Genomic DNA, 17,366 nt, shown 5'->3' with positions numbered 1-17,366 from the left:
AATTTACTGGCTGTTTCTCTTATGAAATCTGAGTGGTGATATCATTTGAGTACTTCTAGTCATTCTTCTCTTGTACAGTCACAAACCAGACTACAGCTGGAAGTCAGTTATCTGAGTTAAGGCAGTGTGAAACAGATCATCCTGAGATGAATGGACTCCACTGTTCCTCTCCACTAGCTCAGATGAGAGGGATGCAATTTTCTCCAGAGTAATGTTTTTTATATGTGGAGGGAAAAAATAAAATTATTTTTTTTATCAGCTTGCAGGGCTTAGTGTTTAAAAATGCAGCTATATTCAATTGTATATATTTGTAGCTATTAGAATATGTATATGAAATATACTGTCTTACTTGAAATAGAAAAAACAGAATTAAACTTTACCTTGCAGGTATATACAGAAAATGAAAAGAGGAAATCGCTAAGAAATTCTAGAGAACTTGAACAACTAAAAATTATCTACATAGATATTAAAAAGCCTGTGGAATCCTAGATAAAACCTAGTGATACCCTAATGATACATATGAAAATATAGCCTGAAATCTGTAATGAACTATATTTATTTGAAAATTATTCCTGGTTGGAAATATGTCTGTTTACATATTCAGGATATATGGTATATAGGTGGATGAAACTTGATTATTAAAAATGTCATGTGTCAGTGACTTTGTTCTCATTAACAGCACCAGGTCCAGGTCCAGTTCCAGTTCCAGGTCCAGGTCCCAAAACTCATCCTTCTGCATCCTCTGGCAAAATGCTCCTTCCACCATTTGGGACATTCATCATTTTAATCAGTGCTTCTGCTGTAAATCTCTTTGTTGCTCTGTAGTCTGATACATTCTTTATTAACTGAAATACACTACAGGGATCCCATGGGAATCATCAAAAGGAATGATGTATTTTTCACTTGTTGGTCAAAGTCACTTGCTAAGATGAGAATTGCCTATTTGTTGTTGACTTTGCAAATTCAGAAAGTTTGTCCAGATATGTCATAGAATTCATTTTTCACTTATTTCTATATTAATCTTATGTTTGCAAAAAAGCCTGTGTACTTCTGATTGAATTCAATAAAAGACTTTAAGATTATTAGATATAATTTCAGTAGAATTGCCTGATATTAAAATATCCAATAATGTTAGTAGTTAACATGAATTTAATTCCTGAATTAGAATTTTAATGTTCTGCTCATCTTTGAAGGAACAAACTTTGACTTCAGATAGTATCATCCCTCTATCTCATCTTCCTTCGATATGTGAACACTTTAGAGTTTTATAAACACAGTAATTTACCAACAATTTATTTAATCCCTAATTTGAATCTCATGTTAACCTGGGAAGGTAGACAGTACTCAATGAATATGTATGCTAAATAAGCAAGGAAAAATGAGGTTATAGAGTATACAGTACCCTTTTTCCCAAGGTACAGATCTTCGACTTACATTGGGGTTACATCCCAATAAACCCACCGTAAATTGAAAATATCATAAATCAAAAATACATTTACTACATGTAACCTATTAAACATCATAGCTTAGCCTAGCCGACTTTAAATGTGCTCAGAACACTTATATTAGCCTACATTTAGGCAAAGTTGTCTAACACAAAGCTGGTTTTATAATAAAGCTTTCTTTTCTTTTGGTGAGGAGGAGTGGCCCTGAGCTAACAACTGTTGCCAGTCTTCCTCTATTTTGTATGTGGAATGCCACCACAGCATGGCTTGACAAGCGGCATGTCGTTCCGTGCCAGGATCCTAACCTCTGAACCCCCGGCTGCTGAAGTGGAGCATGTGAACTTAACCACTACACCATTGGGCTGGCCCCTAAAGTTTTGAATATATCATGTGGTTTATCGAATACTGTACTGAAAGTGAAAAATAGAATGGTCTAATAAGTGAATTGGTTCTTCACCCTTGTGACTGCATGGCTGACCGAGCTGCAGCTCACTGCTTTTGCCCAGCATCATGAGACAGCATCTTGCCACACATCACTAGCCCGGGAAAATATCAGAATTCAAAGTATGGTTTGTGCTGAATGCATATCACTTTCGCACCATTGTAAAGTCAAAAAATCTTAAGTGGAACTGTCTAAAGTTGGGGACCATCCATATTTTGCTGGTTGATCAGTGACTGGTTTAGGCATGGGTTTTGGTAACTGACACTTTTTATACTTTGCCAGTGTTTCAAAATGATTTAAGGTCACTTTCAAAGATACAGAAAAACTAAATCTAAAATCTAAACTAGGTGTTAGGGATTCACTATGCTTTAATTCTACCATTTACCTCTCTTGATGTTCAGTATTTTGAGTGGACTATCTACAAGAACTGTCAGCCAGTTGAAGACTAAACACAGAACTTCTGTAAATTGTGCTGGAGAACACAACTCAGTCTTGAGACCAAAGTGGGTCTTTCCTCCCCCTTCTTGTCCAAATCTGGAACTTGGTTATCATTTGCTTGGAACACACCCGTAGTACAGACCAAGTCCAGTTATCTGACCAGCTACATGAACAAGGACCGCAGGCCTGCTTTTTACGTATGTTGTCACCAGCAGGATAGAAACTTAGGAAGCCAACTGGGCCTGTCTTTAAAAGGCAGACCACAGGCCCTATCAAGGGGTATTTATCTTGTGAAATTAGGAACTTAACAATATCAGAACACGAAAAATGAAAGGCTGGAGAAGTGAGCATGGTATCCATGGTTAGCAGTCTGTCCACTAGAGAATGTGGCTCAATGGGTAACAATTCTCATCAGATCAAGTCTTCCTACTGTAAAAGGGTATGCAGAGGACAGAAACTTCTACACGTGACTGCGTGGATGAGAAGAATGGGAGTGCTTATCTTCTAGTCCAAGGAGAAAAGACAGACGAGGAGAAGAAATTCTTCTCCCAACCCTGTTGGAATTGCAACAGTGAGTAGGAAATTATGATGAAAGGGGGTATACAGAGTAGTTTAACAAGTTTGCATGCCATAAACTTGGCAGAAGTGGCTGCAGACTTCTAGCAGCCAACTTGGAAGCGACAGTCAGTTTTGAAGTTCCCAGTTTCCCACACAACTGTTAACCTAGTCTGCAACTGGACAGAAATTCCTTCAGGGGATCCAGAGGATAGCCTGTCTGGATATACAGTGCATCACACTCCTCCCCATCCCCAAAATAAACACAGTGGCAAGATTCATGGGGCTGTTGCTTATGCCACCTCTTATCACAAGCCGAAGCATCACACAAACATGCCAAGTCAAGGCATTCCAAGAGGGGCCAACGTGATGCAGCCCAGGTGTGCAGTTTGTAGTCAGAAAAACTGTTTAAAATTATCTGGTGGTTAAAGAATCACTATTTCACATTATGATGTCTAATACAGATTATCTAATGCTTTCAGATAACTAATGATATAGTAGAGAAGTCTTTACCCTAGATGATAGCTGAAGTAAGTTTTATTTACCATACCCTAGTCAAAATATATCAGCATGGTTATATTTTTCTTAAGAGGGAAAAATCAGACTTAAGACCTTAAGATTGAAATTCTTCAACTGTGATTATGATTTAATACTTGTACGGACATGAATGGTCATTCTCCCAGACCCAAAGAAACAAAGCATCAGACAGAATTATATAAAAGTAATTACAATCAAGACTTTATTTATAAGTTTTCATCTTTTTTAGAAATAAAAAGGTTTAAAGAAAAAAGTTGCAAAAATGATAAAATGTAATTTTGTTATATCCTAATTGCTTAGATGTGTTCTGTAAATTCCAAATAAGTAAAATAATATAAAAATATATTTTCAAATCTTTATAGAATGAAAACTACATTAATCATTAAATACTCTTGGATTTTCTTTACTCCTACAGATGAATTCACAAATATAAAAACTGATGTACATTTACATTCTGAAGTACAAATCTCCAACAGCCAAGTAATTATACAGTTTATTTTGTTATGTGCAAAGTAGGTATTTCATATTTACTTGCTATGGGAAGCAGAGTACAGGTTCAATAGAGTAATCATTAAACACTGATTATTTTTAAAAACAATGCTGTTGTAAAAATGTACAATAGTACATATTTTTGGTGATTATGTACTTCTCTTTTAAAGTAAATACAGCTTTTAGATACAAATCTTTCAAAGCCTATCCATCTTTGAAGAGCTGTGAAGTGACTTATTTCAGATTTTATGAACAAGAATTTGTCGGTAACCTTCTCAAAAACCAAGCCAGGAGGGGACTGTATGTTTTTTTTTTCCTCCAGGTAGTCAGTTTCATTCTTAAGGAAGGTCTGATGTAGCAAGAAGATACGTTTCACAAATATTTAACACAAGTTTGTGAACTCTAAGAAGATACATTTCACAAATCTTTAACACAAGTTTGTGAACTGTCAACTAAAGACACCACCTCTGATGTGGATAGTTTCATTCAATCCATGTTCTACCAATTTTATGTCTTCTAGATCATCTTTTATGATGCTAATCAAGTGGCTGAGGCCTTCCTGTTGTTGTTTCAAGTGCTAGAAGGAATTTAAAAAATATTAATGTATAGTCTATTAAACTACAAGCTACTCAAAGGAAAAAAGGACTTTCTCAAACTATTTTACTAGCAATATAGCACTTAGTAGCTGTTCTATATATAGTGGGCATTTATATTTAAACATTTGTACTACATATCTGCTAACACTTTTATACGATCCTACAGTAAAATACATACTGTAAAAAGCAGTAGAATCAAACGAATATATAATGAACAACAGCTTCAACAGAAATTTTACAGAAGATGCAGATGATGTTTAGATTCCTTTTATCAACCTTTGATTAAAAAAAGGTGTGATATTAAAACAGTGCAAAAAGGTACTCAAATATAGATGACCAGCAAAATAATCATTCTGAAAGCTAAGAATTTTCATGTTTTGAAATACAGTGTATATGGTGATGATAATGGTGATGACTACAACTGCTAACATTTTTAAGAGTCCTTCCCAGGTGTTAAGGCAGTTTTAAGAGCTTCATGGGTATTAACTAACTTGACTCATTTAAAATCCTTTTGAGCACCTTTTGAGGTACCACAATTATCTCTTCTCTACAGATAAAGAAAGTGAGATACAGGTAAGTAATCTGCTCAGGGTCATAAACTAGGTGATGAGTCATGATTCAATCCCAAAACAATATATTGGTTTTCATCATTTTAGGTAGGTGTTTATATTATTCCCAATTTATACTGCATACATAAACTCTTTAATATAGTTCTCTATTCCAATATGTTGAAATCTTTCTCAGTTAATTTTATTGCAAATATTTACAATGGAATAGATTGGATGTATACTTTCCAAGAACCTACGAGCCAAACTAGCTTTTAATTGCATAAAACAGCAGTATCCATTCTAAAGCACATAATAAAACTGGATTTGTTGATGACATTTATAACCATCTAAAATCCTCAAGGCCATGCCAACAGTCCTACCTAATGTTCCACAAAGTTTGCCATCTTAATATACTTTCTTGAGACAAAGTCAGTAGTTGGACAGCTTTCATTAAACCAATCTGTATTTACACCAATGAAAATAAGCTAGTGCAGTATGGAAGGTGAGCCTTGGACAAGTGGTTGGAGGTTCTAGCCACCCTAACCTTAACCCAAATCCCCTAGGGCCTAGGTCATCAGTAAGTCTACATATTTATAATTTGTATGTGGCATACAGGTTGGGAAGATATATAGAACAGCTACTTCTCAGACTTTAATGTGCATGTAAGTCACTCCATGATCTTGATAAAATGTAGATTAAGGCGGTCTGGAGTAAGGATCGAGTTTTTGCATTTCTAGTGACCTCCCAGGTGCTACTGCTGCTGCCTACACGTTGAGTAGCCAGGGTCTAGGGAACTTTGAATTCACCTTTTTTTGGAGGCAGGGGAGAGAGTGATTTACTTTTTTCTATGGAAAACAGATAACATAAAAATGTCCACTTTAACTTTTTTTTCTTTTTTTGAGGAAGATTAGCCCTGAGCTAACTGCTGCCAATTCTCCTCGTTTTGCTGAGAGGACTGGCCCTGAGCTAACATCTGTGCCCATCTTCCTCTACTTTATATGTGGGACACCTACCACAGCATGGCTTGCCAAGCAGTGCCATGTCCGCACCCAGGATCCGAACCAGCTAACCCCGGGCCACCGAAGCGGAACATGCGCACTTAACCGCTGTGCCTCCAAGCCAGCTCCCACTTTAACCATTGTTAAGTGTACAGTTCAGTAGCTTTAAGTACGTTCACATTGTGCAACAATGACTACTACCTATCTCTAGAACTTTTTCATCTTCCCAAACTAAAATTCTATATCCATTAAACATTAATTCCCCATTCTCCCCCCCCTTAGCCCCTGGCAACCACCAGTCTGTTCTCTCTGAATTGGACTATTCTAGGTGCCCCATATAAGAGGAAACATAATTGTCCTTTTAAACTGGCCTATTTCACCTGGCGTAATTTCTTCAAGGTTCATCCATGTCGTAGTGTGTCAGAATTTCTTTCCGTTTTAAGGCTGAATAATAATCCATTGTTTGTATATACCATATTTTATTCACCCATCCATGGACACTTTGGTTGTTTCCACATTTTGGCTATTCTGAATAATGCTATGAACATAGGTGTACAAATATCTGTTTGAGTCCCTGATTTCAATCCTCGTATAGGGATATACCTCTAAGTAGAACTGCTGGATCATATGGTAGTTCTATGTTTAATTTTTTGAGGAACTCTTTTGCACAGCAGCCACACCATTTTACATTGCCATCAGCAATGCACAAGGGTTCCATTTTCTCCACATCCTTGTCAACACTTATTTTCTGTTTTTTTGGATAACAGCCGTTCTAATGAAGGTGAATTCACCTTTTTAGAAGTATACTCTAGTGCAAGACTTACCTGTTTGATTTCTCGTAACAGATCTGCATCTATGTAATATCTTTCTTCAGATCTGACTGCTCCAAAATGATTCTGCATCCTGATTTGGGACATCAGTTCATTTAGTCGGCCCTAAAAGTAAAACTGAGTTAAATTACTACTGCTAACAACAGCAGCAACTTCTAAAGGAGATTATTTTATTTAAAGAGATATAAAAGAGATTATTCTTTTAACACCTTCTGTTAAAGGTGTCTAATTCTCCCTCAGCATATTATTTGAAACATTAAAACAAAGCCAAAAACATAATGATTATAGACTCCTGTCTATACTTTAGGAAAGAAAGTTTTAATTAAAGAGAATACTTAATAAAAACAAGTATACAAAATTCTGCTTTTTGAAGACCAATTAACATTTCTCTGCAGATCCACCTAAAACAAATTCTAGCTTTATGGTCTTTTAAATGCTCACCTTAAACTGAGTAGGTGCATTTAGTTCACACTGAATTGTGTCTAGCTGAACTCGCAACTGTTCTTCATCAGCTTGGATGGCATACCCACTCTTCCTCTGAATTTCCTGTTTGATTAGGACCTATACAAAGAAAACCCACCAATACAAATAGAATCATCTCTTTTCAGTTATGTAATTTTATTACAATCAGTTCAAAGAAGTCAGCTGAATACATACTAACAATACTAGAACTTGTGAAAGTTCAAGATTTGAATTACATTTGTCCATTTCTATTAGGCAAGTTACATTAGTACGTGACGTATGCCTCTAATTTATTTTTAATTGTTGCACAATTTTTCATACATTATTAATTATTCAAGTACTCCTCTGTTGAGGGGCATATATTTTGTTCTTAGTTTTGACACTATGAGCAATGCTGCAGTAAACATTGTTGTGTATGTATCTTTCTTTACTGGTACAGACCACCAAGAATGAGATTGCTGGGTATGATTTTCTTTCTCTGAAATCTGTCACTTGACTATTGACAAATGGCTTCTGGTATCTTTTGCTAAACAAAATTTTGTAAGTCTTCTGTAGTCAATTTTGTTTTATAGTTTCTGGCTTTCTGGCCAAAAGTCTTTCCAATCCCTAGGCTGTACTTGTAGTCTCAGATTTCTTAGTGTTAAGTCTTTAATCCACCTGATTTTTATACATGGTGTGAAACAGTGGTCCAGTTTTATTTTTTTCAGATGAATAGCTAGTTACTCCAGCATTATTTATTAAATAAACCCACATAATTGAAATACACCTGTCATTAAATTTTAAGATATATTTGCATCTATTTCTGAATTCTCTCTTCTGTTCTATGGATCTTTATGTCCAATCCTATGCCAATCCCACACTGATCTGATTACAAGAGCTTTTGTAAAATAGGTCTTAAAATTTGCTAAGGCAAGTCCCCTTCACTATTTTTTTTGTTCCCCTAGAAGCTACCCTCAAAACACTTATCCTTCTTTACAAACTTAGAGTTTAATCAATTCTTAAGTTGTAATTCATTTATAAATTTTATAAAGTGGATGTTGTCTTCTCATCTAAGAATATGGTTTATCTTTCCAGAGACTTTAATTCAGATTTTGTACTTTCCTCATAAATTTATTCCTAAGTATTTTACAGTTTTTTCATCATAATGAATGGATTCTTTTCTGATTTCCATTAATGGTATGAAGAAATGCTGATTTTTGTACATCTACTTTGTATCTAGCCATCTTACCACATTAATTCTATGGTTTATTCCCTTGGATTTTCTACACATAGAATCATGTTATCAGCAGAAAGATAATTTAATCTCTTTTATATTATATTAGTTAATTACCTTGGCTCATTCTGTTTATGAAAACCTCCAAGATTACACTGAATAATAATATTGGGTATCAGGGTTTAGTTTCTGAATGTGATTTTGGTGCTTTGCTTCTTAGAGTATTTGCTGTTCATTTTTGGTAACAGTCTTTATTATATATTTCTCTTTTCACATGTTGATATGATAAATTATGTTGATATATTTTCTGTTATAGAACCAACCCTGGATTCCTGAAACAAACCTTACTTAGTCCAAGTATATTCCTTTAGAATTTGATAAGGATGCATTATCATAAGGATTATCATACACATCCTTGTACGATAATACAACAAAAACACAAACAACAAAATTCACCCTTTTTAGGTGTACAGTTCTATGAATTTTGATGAACACAGTCATGTTACTATCACCACAATCAAGATACAGAACATTTCTGGGACCGGCCTGGTGGCATAGCTGTTAAGTTAGCGCACACGGCTTCAGTGGCCCGGGGTTTGCCAGTTCACATCCCAGGTGCAGACCTACACACCGCTTAACAAGCCACGCTGCAGCAGGCGTCCCACATATAAAACATATGAAGATGGGCACAGATGTTAGCTCAGGGCCAATCTACCTCAGCAAAAGGAGGATTGGTGGTGGATGTTAGCTCAGGGCTAATCTTCCTTAAGGAAAAAAAGAAAAGTACATTTCCACCATCCCAGATAGTTCTCTCCTGTCCCTTGGAGTCACTCCTGTCCCCTCACCACCTGCCCCTCGCAACAACTGATGTGTTATCTGTTTCTAGTTTTGCTTTTTGCATAATGTCATATAAATGGAATTATGCCATATGTAGCCTTTAAGTCTGGTTTCTTTTAATTAGCATAAATTTGCATCTCTACTTATTAGAAATATCTGTTTATAGATTTCTATTTGGGGTTGGGGGGTACTAAAAACAGAGATGTGAAACGACGTAGCTGCTTTGGAAAACAGTTTGGCAATTCCTCAAAAAGTTAAACAGAGTTACCACATGACCAAGCAATTCCAATCCTAGATTTATGTACCCAAGAAAAAGGAAACCATATGTCCACACAAACACTTGTACACAAGTGTTAACAGCAACATTATTCATAATAGCCAAAAAGTGGAAACAACCAAAATGTTCATCAACTGATAAAATTTGGTATATTCATACAATGGAATATTATTCTGAAATAAAAAGGAATGAAGTATTGTTACACGCTACAACACAGATGAACTTTGAAAACATTATGCTTCATGAAAGAAGCTAGTCACGAACGAACACATATCATGATTCCATTTATATGAACTGTCCAGAACAGGCAAATCCAGAGACAGGAAGGGGTTGCCTAGGGCTGGGGGGTTGGGGATGAAAATGGGGAGTAACTGCTAATGGGCATGGAATTCCTTTTTTGGCTGGTGATAATGTGCTAAAATTGATTGTGGTGATAGTTGCACAAGACTGCATCTACCAAAAATCACTGAATTGTATACTTTAAATGGGTAAATTGTATGGTATATGAATGATATCTCAGTAAAAGGTGCTTTTAAAAACTGAGGAAGCTGTCTACATTTTTCCTTTTGTCTGGAATAATCAAAGTAACCTTGGAATTAGCTCTTCAGTGGTTAGACAAAATTCAGCAATGAAAATACCTGGCTTGATGCTTTTTTCCATGGTTGATCTTTAATAACTTTCCCAATTCCTTCTACAGCTATGGTCTATTTAAGATTTTTACTTCTCTGTAGATTTATTTTGCTAATTTCAATTTTGCCAGAAAATCATTATTTCCTCCAGCTTCCAAATTTGTTGCCCTGAATTGCATGATTTTCTCATTCTGTTCTGTATATCAGTGGTAATTCTCCTTTTCTCACTAATTTTTCTTTTCCTTCTTCAGACTCATGAGATGTTTAGCTATTTTAATGGTCTTTTCAAAGAAACAGCTTTTCAATTTATTCTCTGTATTGTGATTAATTTTTTTGTTTCCCTCATTTCATGTCATCTTTATTTCTCTTACTGGTTTCTTTTGACTTATCCTGATAGTCTTTTTTCTAAATTCTTAAGATGACTATCAAGTTCCTTATTTTCTGCATTTGTATTTTAAAATGTATTTTAAGGCCATAAGTTTTCTTCTGCGTAGAGCTTTTGCTGTATCCCCTTGATTCTGATATGTAATGTTTCTGTTTTCATGATTTCAGTTTTTGTTGCTATTTTTCTTTTATTTCCTCCTGTTAATTTGGAAGCTCTATTGTTGTTTTTCATCCATTAATGGCTACACTCCCTTTTCTAGCACTCAATAATCAAAATTATATTTTTCTACTATATTTATGAAAACCAGATTCAGTGATCTCATGCATGCTTTCCTTGCACCAAGATGATTTATTTCTTCACTGCTTTCCCCCATCCTCTCAATAGGTTGTGAATTTTAGAATATTTTTACTTTCTTTACCCAATCCTGTGAGACCTCTTCTCCAACTTCACTGAGAAAGTTTGTTTCTTTCAGTTTCAGACTATTATTACTTCCATTAGTCTTTTTTTCCTATGGCAAAAATCTATATTTAACACTTTTATCACCATACAGTCTTATAAATGTTGGAAAAAAATTCAAAATTACTACCTGTAAGGTTCTATGGGAAAGGTCCATGAGTTTCCTCTTGTATTGTGCAATTTTGGCCATAGTTGTGGTTTGATTCTTCTGTAATTCACTAATATCTTCAGATATTATCTGTTTTTAAAAAAATTATTTTAAGGTAAATCCAACTGATATCACAACTATTTATCAAGTTTACCTATATGCAAAGTCTAATTTTAAGATGAGCCTGAGATTCCTCTCTCAAAATATGAACACTTTCCCTGTTGTACATCTAAAAATTAAAAAGTACCATTCAAAGATTTTTAGAGCCCTAGGAAATTTAGTGATGAGGCAAAATTTACAGAAAAATAAAACAACTATGAAGGAATTTGAAGCACTATTAATGGAACAAAGCCAACAACCAGGCCATGAATAGAAAAAGTTAAGATCTATAAAGTAACATCCAAGAGGGGCCTTAATACACAATTAAATCTAACTACTTCTGGAAAGCATAGTATACTCTAGTATTAACTGTTACAGAATACTTTGGAGGGAGCTACCAAAGTAGAGGGGAAAATGAAAGATATTAATTACACAACCAAATACATTTTTATGCCTCTGAATCTTTGATTTGCTCTTTGGTTGGCCTGAAATCCCACTGTTCTGCCTTATGAAGTCTTAAACTTACAGATTGAGTTAAAATCCCATTTCATTAAAGCTTCCCAATCAGAATTAATCCCATAATTGTTCTTGTCATAATTAATCATTCTATGGTATTGGCTTATATTGAAATGTTCTAAGAGGGTAAGAAGATTGTGCAAGACATATTTTAGCCTGTCTACCTGCACATGTCACCTTTTAAGGCAACTTTACAATGCCAGGCCTTGCTCAAGGGACAAAATCAGGTGGCCATGGTTTATATTATGTAACCCAGACACCCTTGCCATTCCAGTTTTGAAAAGTCGGCAGGGCTTCCAGACATAAGAGTAATTATTGTATTCTTCTATATCAGCAGTAACTAAGGAAAAACGTTACCATTCAACAGTATTTATTGACAAACACTAAAATAATCTAGGAATTAACTCAAAGAATGCACAAGATTTTTAAAAATATTTTAAAACTATTTCAAAGGACATAAAAGACCTCAATGAGTAAAGAAACGTGTTCATAATGGAATAATTTAATATTATTAAGATTCAATTTTCTACATTAAATGCAGTTCCAACTAAAACTCTAGCATTTTTGACAAACTGATTCTAAAACTGTTACAAAAGAGTAAAGATCCATAAAGAGCTCTAATAACTTAGAAGAGAACAACAAAGATTAGAAATTCACTCTACCACATATTAAGATATTACAAAGCCATAAAAGTAAAAACACTATGAAACTGATTTAAGATAAGAGACTACATCACATATAAATGGGAACCTGGTTTGATAAATCATTGGGGAAAACAGCAGTTTTTTGTGGATGACATTGGAAAAATTGACCCACTATTTAGAGAAAGTTGGGTTCATACCAGTTAATATATATATATAAAGTCGAAATCCATGAGCACAGAAGACCCAAATGTGAAAGCTTAAACTCTAAAATATTAGGGAAAAACTGTAGGAGACTCTTAGACCTTGGGGTGAAGAATGAGTTCTTAAGCAAATTCCCAAAAAAGAAAACACAAGGCAAAGAATTGACGGGATAACATTACATTAAAATTAAGGTTTCCTGTTCAACTAAGGACACCAAAGACAAGAGTTACCAGAAAGATGAGAAAGTAGGAGATATCTGTAATGTTATAAACAGACTAGAGATTAAAATCTAGATTAAATGATGAACTCCTAAAATTCACTAAAGAAAAGATATGAAATATTTTGATTCTGGACTAGATGGGCTAAGTACATGCCACTCTACCTCCCCAACTGAATATAGCTATAAAACTTGAACAGAATGCATGGGCAACTATTTGAGGACTCTGAAAAATAAATAGTGGCAGGAGGATGGGGAAAGAGACAAAAATTTGAAGTAACATTGAACTGGTGGTGAGCTTACCAGTTTTTTCCCTCAGGCATCTCCCAGTCTGGTTTCAGCAGAGCCCAAAACCTGGAAGTGAGCATCAAGCTGACTGCTCCAAGAAAAACCTATTAGCTCTGGTGTAAGGGGATACATTCTAATATCTAGAGAAGGTTTCCTCAACTTTAGCCCTATTAATTTGGGCCAGATAATTCTTTGTTGCAGGGGCACTCACTGTTCTGTACACTCTAGGATATTTATCAGCATCCTGGCCTCTACCCACTAGATGCCTATAGCACTCCCTCAGTTGTGACAATGGAACAAATCACCAGACACTGCCAAATGTGCCCTGGGGGACAAAATCATCACCACCACAACCTCCCACTGAGAACTACTGCCCTAGAGCAACCACTAAAAAAACTGGTCGTTGAAATGGCAATAAATTAAAAATAGAAAGCTAAAAAATGTCCAATAACCCAAAAGAAGGCAGAGAAGAGAAAATATGAATAAAAAACAGAGGGAACAGAAAACAATAAAATGGTATGCCTAAATCCAAACTTTATGCTGTCTACAAAAAACTCACCTCAAATATGAAGATAGGTTAAAAGTAAAAAGATGGAAAAAGATAGACCATACAAACACCAATCAAAAGAAAGCTAGAGTGGCTTTATGTTAATATCAGAGAAAGTGGACTTCAGAGCAAAGAAAATTACCAGGGATAAAGGGGACTTTATATAATAAAAGGTAAATCTGCCAAGAAAACATAACAATCCTAGATATGTATGTACCTAACAACAGACCCTCAAAATACATGAAGCAAAAACTGATAGAACTGAAAGGAGAAAAAACAAATCCACTATTATAGCTGGAGACTTCAACTCTCCTCTCACAACAGAACTAGCAGAGAGATCAACAAGAATATAGAACTGAACCATCTACCAAATGGGTCTCACCAACACTAAGAGAAAACTCCACCAAAGAACAGCAGGATACACATTCTTTTCAAAAGCACATGGGTTCAAAACCTTAACAAAAGTAAATGAGTTGAAATCATACAAAGTTCTCTGATCATAATAGAATTAGACTAGAAATCAATAACAGAATAACAGGAAAATCTCCAAACACTTGGAAATGAAACATAACTTCTAAATAACCCATTAGTCAAAAAACCGAACAAATACAACTCCCAAGGGAAATTAGAAAATATTTTGAATGGATCAAAGATGAAAATACAACAATACCAAAATTTGTGGGGTTCAGGTAAAGCAGTGCTTAGAAGGAAATTAATAGCATTAAATGCTTATATTAGAAAAGAAGAAAGGTCTTAAATTAATAACCTAAACTGCTACTTAAAGAAACTAGGAAAAGAAGGGGGAAAAAACCCAAAGCAAGCAGAATAAAGGAAATGGTTACAGAAATTAATAAAATTATAAACAAAACTGGAGAAAATCAATGAAACCAAAAACAACTACTTTGAAAAGATCAAGGAAATTGACAAACATCTAGCAAGACTGACAAAAACCTAGAGAGATTAATAGCTGCTTTGGTCTTATTTTGAAGAACTTTGGTCACACTCCATTTATAGTACTGTGGGCAACTCATTTTAAAAGTGATGCTGATAAATTCAGTACATCCAGTCTAAGATAATGAAGGGTCTGGAAATCATGTCACATGCAAAACCATGCCGGAATTTTTAGCCAGAGAAGAGAGTACGAAAAAGGAAGGGTAATTATGATGATCAAACAGCTGTAGGGCTGTCATAGGGAGCACAGTAATTAGCTACAAAGCAACGCCAGAGAAAATGGGTGTAAATTATACCAAGGCAGATACTGCATCAATGTAAGAAAGAGAATTTCTATCAGTTAGAGCTAGGTGGTAATAAAATGGGTTGCTTCATAAAACAGTAAGCTTTTCATGACTCAGAGTCTGAATGAATGTCTCATCAGGAATTCCATATAAGAGAACTTGGAGGTGACCTTTAAGAACCTTTACTACAAAAGTTTACTTTATAAAATAAAATATTAAGTAGATTTAAGCATTTAATAATTTAAATTTGCTTCATTAACCTACAGTTATATTATGACAACATAAAGAATCATAATTGTAGCCTTCATTTTTCATAAGGCCCCATAAATAAAAGTATTTAATAAGGAAAATAATATGCATTCTCTGGCTGGAGACAGAAATGATAGTCTAATTTGCTAAGTCAACAATTCTAAATTCCTTGTTAAAACATATCATATCAGATTTACATGATTTCGGGGGCTCTATAATAAAGTAGTTGTATAGAACCATAATTATTAATTTGCAGTGTACACTATATTGTTTCCCTGTAAGACAAAATAATAATACACATGGTAAAAAGAAATGTCTACAATCCCTTTTACTATGCCCAAGGCCAGAGAATGAAACTAAATGCTTACATCTAATCTGGTCTGATGTTGCTTAGTCATCTGATCTTGAACCTTCAGTCTTCGAAGAAGTTCTTTGAAACCAACCATTGGTACAGGAATTAACCTGAAGAAATGCAAGTGGTCAATTTTCAGACCTTAAGCCTATTTTTATAAAATACAAGAAGTGAAGGTTTTCATAATAACATTCATATAATTTCACATTAAATTTCTAGAGTTCAAAGGCAGATCTATAACTATGAATTCAATAATGTTACAACATGGAAATTTTATTGAACCTCCCTATTTTACAAATGAAGAAATACAGTTTAGTCAAAAATTGCACTATTAAATACAAATATAATTAGGGGACTGGTACTCAGATTTCAATGTCTTCACCACACTGTGCTGCCTTACCGTAGCTGACGTTCTTTGAGAAGCAATGAAAATAAACTCACCTCAAATGTAAGAATTATAATTAATAGCTTGCATTTATTTGCTTCCCTAGTAGCAAATAGTAGTTCTCATACGAAACAAGATGAAGATACACTTACTTTTCAGAATCAGGGTTATCCACCTTGGCTTGTTCCCAAATAATAGGATCAACACCTACCACAAAGAAGAAATATTGTTTCTAAAAGAAACTATTTTCCATTTTTATAATATTTGTATGGGAAAAGCTTTCCTAAGGTCAGACACAAAACCCAGAAGCTATAACAAAAAATGTCAAATACGACGACTACAAAAATAAAAATTTTTGTAGGATAAAGCTAAAAATATAGACAAAGGAAATATCTATAACCTTTGGAATAATAGATTAACCTCCAGAATACAGAAAGAGCTCCTTATATAAATAAGGAAGACAAAAAATCTAACAGAAAATGGGCAAAGGACATGAATAGGTAATTCACAAAAAATATAAACGTGGCTAATAAACATACAACTTTACTAGTATCAGGGAAATGCAAATGAAAAGAACTATTAATTTTTTGCCGTAAGAGTGGCAAAATTAAAAAGACTGATAATCTCCATTGTTGGCAAAAATAAAGCAAAATGAGAAAATATTAGGGAAAAATGAGAAAAATAACACATTTCTGTTATGAATGTAAATGGTAGATCTTTGGAGAGCAATTTGGCAGTATCTAACAAATATAAAGCATACATAATCTTTGACTCAAAAATTTCAGAGATCTATTCTAAAAAAAATACCCATGTGTTCTAACATATATTTATAAGGATGTTAAAATTGTTGCATAGTTTATAATAGTGAAAAGGTGAAAACAACCTAGAGGTTAAGTGAAGTAAGGTACATCCATGGCATTCCATGTAGTTTTTAAAAAGAATAAGATTTTCTTTCATGTACTGACAGGGAAAGTACTAAGAAATACTGTAAAGTGAAAGGCCAACTGCAGTAAATGTACACTGCAGACTCCAGTTTTTTTACGGACTTCCATGGACATAAGCTTATGTTAAGCTCATGAATAAAGGACTAATAGAGTACAATACGTTACTAATAGTTAGTTCTGCGGAAGAGAGGTAGAGGATCTGTCATACAGTCAATCTGGTTATACCACTTAGAATCGTTTATGCTAAGAACACATCCAGGTTTTACTTGAATACTCAGTTAAAGTAAGAGATAAGCTAGGGAAAAAAATCAAAATATTACAAGTGAATTGCCTTTGGGTAAATGGATTATGAACTATTTTCCGTTAGTTCATTTCCCAAAATTTCTAACAAACATATTAGCTAT

At 34.5% G+C, this 17,366-nt stretch overlaps 2 protein-coding genes across 14 annotated transcripts in view; one reads left to right on the top strand and one right to left on the bottom strand.

Annotated features, from left to right (window-relative positions):
• ART3 (ADP-ribosyltransferase 3 (inactive)) overlaps nucleotides 1-1,092 on the top strand; it is a 118,724-nt gene extending 117,632 nt beyond the window's left edge. For 8 of the 12 annotated variants that reach the window (XM_008537199.2, XM_070614623.1, XM_070614620.1 and 5 more), the window contains one exon: nucleotides 680-1,092. In XM_008537199.2, the coding sequence (XP_008535421.1) occupies nucleotides 680-825 (146 nt within the window). In that variant the 3' untranslated portion in view covers nucleotides 826-1,092. Of the gene's footprint in view, nucleotides 1-387 lie in introns of all 12 variants that reach the window. The other 4 variants (XM_070614625.1, XM_070614627.1, XM_070614624.1 and 1 more) reach the window with 1 other exon arrangement.
• Nucleotides 1,093-3,591: 2,499 nt separating this feature from the next.
• Nucleotides 3,592-17,366, bottom strand: part of NUP54 (nucleoporin 54) — a 28,654-nt gene continuing 14,879 nt past the window's right edge. For both annotated transcript variants that reach the window (XM_008537201.2, XM_008537203.2), the window contains 6 exons: nucleotides 16,171-16,225; nucleotides 15,650-15,743; nucleotides 11,268-11,375; nucleotides 7,320-7,439; nucleotides 6,873-6,983; nucleotides 3,592-4,483 (listed from right to left, as the gene is read on the bottom strand). In XM_008537201.2, the coding sequence (XP_008535423.1) occupies nucleotides 4,355-4,483; nucleotides 6,873-6,983; nucleotides 7,320-7,439; nucleotides 11,268-11,375; nucleotides 15,650-15,743; nucleotides 16,171-16,225 (617 nt within the window). In that variant the 3' untranslated portion in view covers nucleotides 3,592-4,354. The remainder of the gene's footprint in view (nucleotides 4,484-6,872; nucleotides 6,984-7,319; nucleotides 7,440-11,267; nucleotides 11,376-15,649; nucleotides 15,744-16,170; nucleotides 16,226-17,366) is intronic.

Source organism: Equus przewalskii, chromosome 3 (assembly GCF_037783145.1).
Source record: "Equus przewalskii isolate Varuska chromosome 3, EquPr2, whole genome shotgun sequence".
NCBI classification, from domain to species: Eukaryota; Metazoa; Chordata; class Mammalia; order Perissodactyla; family Equidae; genus Equus; species Equus przewalskii.
Note: the sequence above shows the minus strand (reverse complement) of the source record. Positions and strands in the feature narration are given on the sequence as shown.